At 37.7% G+C, this 9467-nt stretch overlaps 1 protein-coding gene across 1 annotated transcript in view; it reads left to right on the top strand.

Annotated features, from left to right (window-relative positions):
* The window catches only part of crabp2a (cellular retinoic acid binding protein 2, a), a 5370-nt gene extending 3647 nt beyond the window's left edge, over nucleotides 1–1723 (top strand). Inside the window, exons 3-4 of the mRNA XM_053626849.1 lie at nucleotides 460–576; nucleotides 693–1723. Coding sequence (XP_053482824.1) covers nucleotides 460–576; nucleotides 693–749 — 174 coding nt within the window. The 3' untranslated portion in view covers nucleotides 750–1723. The remainder of the gene's footprint in view (nucleotides 1–459; nucleotides 577–692) is intronic.
* The last annotated feature ends 7744 nt before the right edge of the window (nucleotides 1724–9467 follow it).

The raw sequence follows: 9467 nt of genomic DNA, 5'->3' as shown, positions 1-9467 counted from the left end.
TGATCAGCCATAACATTAAAAGTGTAAAAAAAAAAAAACATTAAGACATCCGGCCCCACTCCTGTCCTCTCTCGTGTCTCGGTCAGCCTTTTGACTCTGTGCTTTATTTTTCCTTCAATCTGGACCCACTTTTGCATTTTTCATATTTCCAGGCACTTCTAAGAAACATCACATTTTCAAGTCATCCAGACACAGCTGCACACACACACACACACACACACACACACACACACACACACACACACACACAAACCGAACAGATGTGCTCCTTTCGCCATGTCCAAATAAAACACTCTGAAATGCTCACGATAACCACATTACTCACTAAATCCTCTTTCCCCAATTCCTCCTCCTCTACTTTTCACTGTGGGAGTTCACTGAGTTGCTTTGAGTTGTTTTATTTGTTCTGCATCCTCCACCCCTCATTATAACATGAGTCTGTTATGGCACTGTTCGTAGAGCTTTCCTCTGTGGGAGACAGACAGTAAGATCAGCTGTGAGCAAACCCTACAGAAAGGAGATGGCCCTAAGACTTCCTGGACCAGGGAAATGACCAATGATGGAGAACTGATCCTGGTAATGTTTGCATTACAAATTTTAAAGAGCAACATGACATATGATTGACTCTAGCATTTTTTTAAGGACTGTATCTTAATTTTTCTATCTTCCCATACATTTTTTTTTTTTTACAGACAATGACTGCAGATGACGTCGTGTGCACAAGAGTTTACGTCAGAGAGTCAAAGTAAACAAATAGCGAAAGCAGAAATATCGTCTTTTGTGTTCCCTGACTAAGCCCTGTTAAGGCTGACTCTTCCTGACAGAAACCAGCACGTGCCACATTTATCATCCATGTTACCGTTTAGACTACATGCTTATTAACTTACACATTAATGTATACGCATGCATTGGCCAAATGTATGTGGATGTAAGCAATATTAGAAACACATTCCACTAATAAGAAGACAGTATACAGTAGGATGTTACATATAATTATCTGTTCCATGTTTGAATGCAAGTTGAAGAGATGACATTTAGTCCATGTTTAGTTTTGTATTTCCGTAGTTACATTAATCTTTACGCCGGTCTAGTTTTCAGATGTCGACACTGTTACCGAGGAGGATTCTGGGAGATTAGGCATGTTATATTAGGGTTTAAAATGCTGCAGGATGGAACCTGTTCAGGAGGAAGACTGGGAAAAAACGGCAAGACTAGAATACTTTACTGTTTATGTGCTAATATATACAGGATAGCCTCATATTACATCCATATCCCTTACTCTGAGGCACACACAAACACGAGCCCTGGATCCTGAGCACTTTTACAACTGATGTAACTTCAATTTTTAATCCAGTCGTTAATCCCAAGCAGAGATTCACACTGACATTGAAGTAGTGAACCAGCGAGTTTGTCAGGTTGTCATGCTGAGGTTAAAATAATAAAATCAGCTTGCGTCAATTGCAAAATTTCGTTCTATGTTTTGAAGTCAATTTATTCTGTAAAGCTCTGACAGGAATAAGTGTGTTTAGTGAACGTGCGTGACTTATGGGAAGGGTTGGTGTAGGTGCTGTACTGCATGCCATCTGTAGCTTCTTAGCAATTTCTTTTTTAATTGTATTTGAGTATTTTGTTCTCTTCTTAGCCTCATTTCCTCAGCATCTCTTCTTTATGTTTGTTAAGGTTTTGTATATACTTCAATAAAATATTAAGCTGTTGTACTTTTTATTATGTGTTATCTTTTATATACATGTGGTCAATAGTAATGAAGCCTATATGAGACTGGACAATAAAAAGTAAATAAAAAGTTTTATTGTGGTTTTCTTGTTTGCAGCTTCAGACATTCCTCACTTTTAACTATAACTACATACCTTTTTTTATAGTTTCAATGTAGTAATAATTTATAGTAGTTACTAAATAATATACTGCAAGGTGAATATGCACAATAGTATGCTGAAGATGTGTAACATTTTCACACACACACACAAACACACACACCATTCAAGGCAGTAAAATGGATTGTGATTGTGGGAAACTGCTTATTAGCTATCACCGTGAATTTAGGACTGTGTAATTATAACGTTTCAAAGCTACACGTTCATGCTGTTGCCTGTTATTTTTTTCTTGCGCAAATAGGGATATAGACAGATTATTTTGATACTTATGTCAACTCTTTGTGACTAGAATAACTTGTCTACCTATTTCACCACACCTCTGTCAGTTTCACAAGTTTTCCACCTCAGACTACTTTCTTGTCTGCCTCCCTGTTAGTCATTAACTAACGACTAACTCACACGCATCTCTAGAAATTTGAATATCGTGGAAAAGTACATTTTTTCCCATGATTTAATTCAAAAATATTTTCTAAACTCATTACACAATAAGTGAAATATTTCAAGCTATTTTTTGTTTTAATCTTGATGATTACAGCTCATGGAAATCAAAAATCCAGTATCTCAAAATATTAGAATAAAGGATTTATAATACAGAAATGTAGACTTTCTAAAAAGTATGTTAATTTATGCACTCGATACTTGGTCGGGGCTTTAATCCTTTTGCACGAATTACTGCATCAATGAGGCGTGGCATGGAAGCAATCAGCCTGTGGCACTGCTGAGGTGTTATGGAAGCCCAGGTGGCTTTGATATCGGCCTTCAGCTCGTCTGTATTGTTGGGTCTGGTGTCTCTCATAGATTCTCTATGGGGTTCAGGTCAGGCGAGTTGGGACTGGCCAATTAAGCACAGTAACACCATGGTCAGCAAACCAGTTACTAGTAGTTTTGGCACTGTGGGCAGGTGCCAAGTCCTGCTGGGAAAGGAAATCAGCATCTCCATGAAGCTTATCAGAATGTCTAAAATCTCCTGGCAGACGCTGCATTGATTCTCGACTTGAGAAAACACAGTGGACCAACACCAGCAGATGACATGAAACCCCAAATCATCACTGACTATGGAAACTTCACACTGGACTTCAATGTGAAGTTGGATTCTGTGCCTCTCCACTCTTCCTCCAGAAATTCCAGCAAAATTTACTTTCATCTTCCCCATGATTGTAGTTATGTGTACTGCACCAGACTGAGAGATTAAAGGCTCAGGAAACCTTTGCAGGTGTTTTGAGTTAATTAGCTGATTAGAGCTCTTCTCAGGTCGACATTTCTGTATTATAAATTCTTTATTCTAATATTTTGAGATACCGGATTTTTGATTTCCATGAGCTGGAAGCCGTAATCATCAAGATTAAAACAAAAAAAAGGCTTGAAATATTTCACTTTATGTGTAATGAATCTAGATGATATGAAAGTTCCACTTTTTGAATTCAATTACGAAAAAAAATAAACTTTTCCAGGATATTCACATTTTTTGAGATGCACCTGTAATATCTCTCTCTCTTGCTCTGTCTGTCTCTCTCTGCCCGGCTTTCATTTCATTTCTTTATCATCCCAGCTGCAAGGTATTTGGTATTCATACATCCCACTCAAAAGCATTCAGTTCTGCGTTGTTCCACTTTTTCAGCAGTTCCATATGTCCAACACATTCTTAGAATTCACAGAGGATGAAATGTCTCCCAGTCAAGTGCATTGTGTCTTCAAATATAAAATGAACCATGTCAAAGTTCAGATTCCCTTAAGTCTTTCCTGATTAAGTTTCCATGCCTCATAAAAGACTTAGACATGGCTATAGAACAGACATGATACAGATTGTAGAAAGGGGCTAGGTGACCAAAGAACAGGCAATTATAATTGTGGAACTTCTTTATCTAATCAAAAACACTGACCAGATGACAGCAAGCAGTTCATCCATCCATCTATCCATTTTCTATATGTTTATCTTACAGGGTCGCGGGGAAAGTATATAGTATATGTAGTATATAGTATATATAGTATATAGTATATATTAAGTATATAGTACTTATACAATGAATTTTAAAAAATAAATAAATCTGTATATCAATCTATATATATGGCACCTGTCAAGGGGTTGGGTTTATAAGGCGGAAAGTGAACAATTAGTTCTCACAGTTTGGAACGTGTTGGAAGCAGGAAAAATGGGCAAGTGTAAGGATCTGAGCAATTCTGACAAGGGCCAAATTGTGATGGCTAGATGACTGGGTCAGAGCATCAACAACACGGCAGGTCCTGTGGGGTATTCATATGCAGTGGTTAGTACCTAACAAAAGTGGTCCAAGGAAGGACAACTGATGAACCAGCAACAGGGTCAATGGTGCCCAAGTCTCACTGATGCACCTAGGGCGTGAAGGCTACCTATTGTAGCACACATTGCTGAAAAAGGTAATGCTGGCTATGATAGAAAGGTGTCAGAATGCATCGAGAACTAATCGTTCACTTGCTGCTTAATACATATATATATATATATATATATATATACATATACACACACATATATATATACATATATATATATATACATACATATATATATACACACATATATATACATACATATATATATATATATATATATATATATATATATATATATATATATATATATATATATATAATATTGCCACAATATTGCAGTAGCCCATGATTAAAAACTGTTGGGGTGCATGATATCCCTGATGATACTGAAAGCTCTCCTCAGACATTTCATATTGTAACTAAAGATTACATATATTATTAGAAGAGTAATTTACATCAAAAATTAATCAAAACAACATGACACTAACATATTTCATATGAACAAATCATCTCCACACACAGACGCTTTACAAAGCCTGTGCTTACACACAAAGGGGCACATCCTTCATCCAAATAGGAAAAGTAAGAATGACCACAGAATGTGGTTCAGCGTCCACAACCTGTAGGTAAGGGAAGAATGTGGAAGGGTTTGACACTGATGCCTGCAGCTGTACTTGGTTACAGTGTGACCCTCATAAAAAAAGACCCTCTCTCTCCCTATTAAACAGCCCCTCCTTCTTCCTTTATTACCCCCTGGGGCAGTAAAAGGCAGCTGTCTCTCTAACCCCCCAAAACACACACATACTCAAACACATACCAAATGCAAACACACTAATTCATCACAGCCTTCACACATACCATCAAACAGTCACACTGCATGCTGAGACCATATAGCCACTACACACATACACACACACACACCCACACACCTACACAAATGTTTGCATCACGTATATGCATAGACCCTCAGTAGCAGAAAGGTGAGCAGAACGCATATGTTAACTTTACACACACACACACACACACACACACACACACACACAAATGCCCCCGACACATATTGAGTACCAATTAGAGCAGTAGCTAACCCTATATAGTCCTCAAGATGTGGGCAGGTTTTGATCTTAAACCTACCAAGCACCAGTTGAAAAACTGTTGCTGTTTTGGTTATTGCAAGCCTCAGGTGTGTTGCATCCTGGGGTCAACACACACACACACACACACACACACACACACACACACACATGCACAAGCAATAGTTGCCAAAGACGAGAGAGTGCATATTAAGTACTTGAATTTTCCACAGATGTGTGAGAAAGGTGTTTTCCTGAAGTTCTTTAAAAATGCTTTAACTAATGTATTTGGGAGTTTGTGGCTGTTTTTAAATACAACACTAAACAGGACAAATCCATTCTGTGTAGGATACATGTATAGGAAAAAGTCAGAATTGTGTGCAGCTGTAAAAGATCTGACAGTTGAGTGTGAGAAACAGATGTCAATCTACAAGTCCCTTTGGGTTTGGAGAACAGGATTGTGGGTCAGAGTGTCTATCTGGGTTATTGGAGGATCCCACGCTGGCTCCACCCATGAGCCTAGAGCCAGTCAAACAGAAATTCACACACACACACACACACATAAACACACATACACACACATACACACAAGGCTGGCAAAGACTGACATGCACTGCTATTTGGCATACACACCCGTACATCACACGCTAAGACACAGAACTTGACACACACTTCAGTATTCAATCGGAGCAGGAAAGCAGTCTGATAAATTTCTCACATTAGTGCCAATTCAGGCAATGGCAGGAAAGCTTTGGAGGTTAAAGAAAGGTCTAGAGCATGTCTGTGCCACACAGAGGTGTGGAGGATGGAGTCATACGGAAGCTACAGATGAAAGTTTCACTCTTTCCAAGTTTGCCAAGTTTCTGTCCAGCAGTCAAAGTCTTATTTTTCGTCTGTGCCAGTTTGGGTACAAATCTGTGAATAATGATATTCCATAGTTAAAGACAGATTCAAATATACAAGCAGACATTGATATTATTAAAAAAGTAAATAAAAAATAAGCTCAGGTAAAGGTATATATATATATATATATATATATATATATATATATATATATATATATATATATTCCAAAGTGAAATGTTGATCTCAGCAGACTTTAATAAAAGGTCTTGGAAATGAACGCAGTGACTCAGACTGACATTAAGATCAGATATCACAGTAATCCCAACACACAAACCCGAGAAAGTGACAAATATGATCTATGTGGCCTTTTGCTTTTGAAGAATTACAAAGATGTGTAAAGGTATACCATTACTCAACAAATTCATACATGTGTATTCAATACACCACACACACACATTGAGTGACATGTCTATGGGCACAAGCAAGCCTTATGAAATTTTACACAGTGATTACAGTGTGAGCAGGACTGGAACAATACTCGGCTCAAGGTGTAAAATGTACCTATTATGTGGAAATACCTGGAAAGACCTGGGCATATCAGATTATTTGAAGAAGCAGGGAAACTTAAAACCTAGGTCTTAATTGTTGTGAGCATATTATAGGGTGAAGAGAAATAGGTCAGAGATGAGTGTTTTCAGTCTTGAAGCAGAAACAACAAGGCCACTAGTCCTATTTCTTTAATGGTTACTTCAAAAGCATTATACTTTTTATTTTTAATGGACCCCTTAACACCTTTGGCAATTTTCCTAGATGCTTTCAACAACTCTCCAGCTTTGTCAGTGGGAAAGTCACACAACCAGTTACAAGTAACTGCTGTGTAAGTAAACATAAGATTAATTGAAGTAATTGCGGTTGCTGATCCACTGATCAAAGACCTTCCATAAACCTGATGAGTCAGCACCACAACGGTAACTATAGAAACCGATTTAATGAATGTACTGACACACTGGTATAGCCCACATAATGACTGAAATTCACACAAACAGTGTAGACTTCTAGGATAGGTCCGAAATTAGGTCCCATTAGGTCATGTATTAGGATCATGTGAAAAACACCCAATATGGTCACAAAGAAATAAATCAAACAGAAATTTGCGCTTAATGATTAAAAAAAAAAAAACATTTAATGGATATTAATCATGGTAAGGACTCGCTTTAGTTCAAAGTGAATTAAGTAATGATGTAGAAACATACAGCTAGCCAAGATACAACTAAGCATCCAGTAGTGCAATTGCTCTGAAATGGATAAACTATGTATAAAATGCTTTAGTCAGTGATTCATTTCAAATCCAGTATGGTTGAAGACAGATTGTTTCATTGTCCAGTTACATTGGTATTATACTGTATGTACATAAATACACTCAACACCTACTTATTCATGAAATTTTTTAGCAGTCTGTACAGGAGTTCACAGAGTTTTTTTTTGTGATTGTCACAGCCAAAAATGCTTGATTTTGCTGTGGCTTTTTTTCAAAATTTGTGATGCAAATTTTGGATGGGAGTGTTTTGTGGTTTTTTTATGTGTGGAAAACTTCTTGAATTGGGGAAATTGGGGAAAGACTTACACAGTGAATGAGACCTTTTAGCTGTACCTTTTAGCTGTTCGACGCATGTGAATCAAAGAGGGTTTTGGCTGAATGCATGTTGTGACGACATCACATGAAGTGTTTTTTTTTTTAATTGTTTAAAAAAATATTTTTTTAAAATTGCAAGCTCCTCTGAATATTTTGCGCTTGATTTCGCACTAATTTCTGCAACCGCAAAAATCGCAGAATCCTGGAGGGACTGTCCAATTGACCAATCATGTTGAAAAAGACTAGGTGATGTGTAACATAGGGCAAGATTAGGATCCATGTGCAAGAGGTGTATTTCAGACATCAATAATCCAGAACCAGTAGGGACATCCAGAGAGTAATCAGAGTCTGGGCAAAACATGACATACACAGACTGATAGCCAATCCCAAAGTGTAATCCAAACAAGTAAACAGAGAAACAGGCCATGGTCATACATAAAGATCAAGAAAGAATTCAACAGCTCAGAACTTACATGGTTGTAAACAAACAGAAAGGCTTTGTGGTGTGTGTACCAATGTAGTAATGTGCTTTATATACAATACTAACAGGAAGTGATTAAGAACATACAAGAAGAGTACTAAAATTCAAGGAGGTTGCCCTCTGGTGGTGTCCTCCATTGTCAACAAGGCATTTCCACCTGCATAACTGCTGCTTACTGGATGTTTTTTATTTTTCACACCATTCTGTGTACACTCTAGAGATTGTTGTGTGTGAAAATCCCAGGAGAACAGTTTCATACTCAAACAGCCCATCTGGCACCAATTTACTTCCTCATTCTAATGTTTGATGTGAACATTAACTGAAACTCTTGACCTGTATCTACATGTTTTTATGCACTGTGCTGCTATCACGTGATTGGCTGCTTAAATAATTGCATGAATTTGCAGAGGGACAAGTGTTCCTATTAAAGTGGCCAGCAAGTGTATGTACACACATACATACATACATACATACATACATATATATACATACATGCATACATACACACATAGAATGGTGTGTGAGTGTAAAGACAACCTAAACACTTGCTGCCACTGCAATGTAAACATAGTGACAGTGATTCGAATTAAAGTGATGATGTTAACTGGATGGACAAGATTTTCCCTCTGACTCACATGCTTGCATAAAAAAAACTAAAAACAGTTGTTCACACGCAATTCCCACCATACACACACACACACACACACACACACACACACACACACACACACACACACACATACACACACACACACACACACACATGCACTCACACCTCCAACAATTAAACCACATACAGGGCATTCTTTAGCCAACTTTAGTAATGAATACAAAAGTCCAGCTGCCCAAATCTGATATCCACGTATTCTGTTATTTTTCTTCTCCTGCTCTCTGAACCAATCAGCATGCTCTATTTCCTTCTGCTGAGGAATAAGGGTTCCCATGAACATTCAATAACAGAAATTACAAACCATCCCAGCATGCATTCTGCAGGTTCTGCATTCATTGTCAGTGAAATAAGTGTGAATGTGAGACTGAGAGTGTAAGGGAAAAAAATATTGCAAGACCCTTTCCATATAGCAATTGACCAGAAAAGAATAAGAGTGTTGGTGGAGGTAGCGGAAGCAAGGCCTAACAGGCCAATAGAGAAAAGAAACTGCTAATGTAACTTTTAATTTCTCTTCACCCCCCAACTTGTTGCCTACGTGACATACACTCTAAAACAAAACAACAGC

Source organism: Ictalurus furcatus, chromosome 1, assembly GCF_023375685.1.
Source record: "Ictalurus furcatus strain D&B chromosome 1, Billie_1.0, whole genome shotgun sequence".
Lineage (NCBI taxonomy): Eukaryota > Metazoa > Chordata > Actinopteri > Siluriformes > Ictaluridae > Ictalurus > Ictalurus furcatus.
Note: the sequence above shows the minus strand (reverse complement) of the source record. Positions and strands in the feature narration are given on the sequence as shown.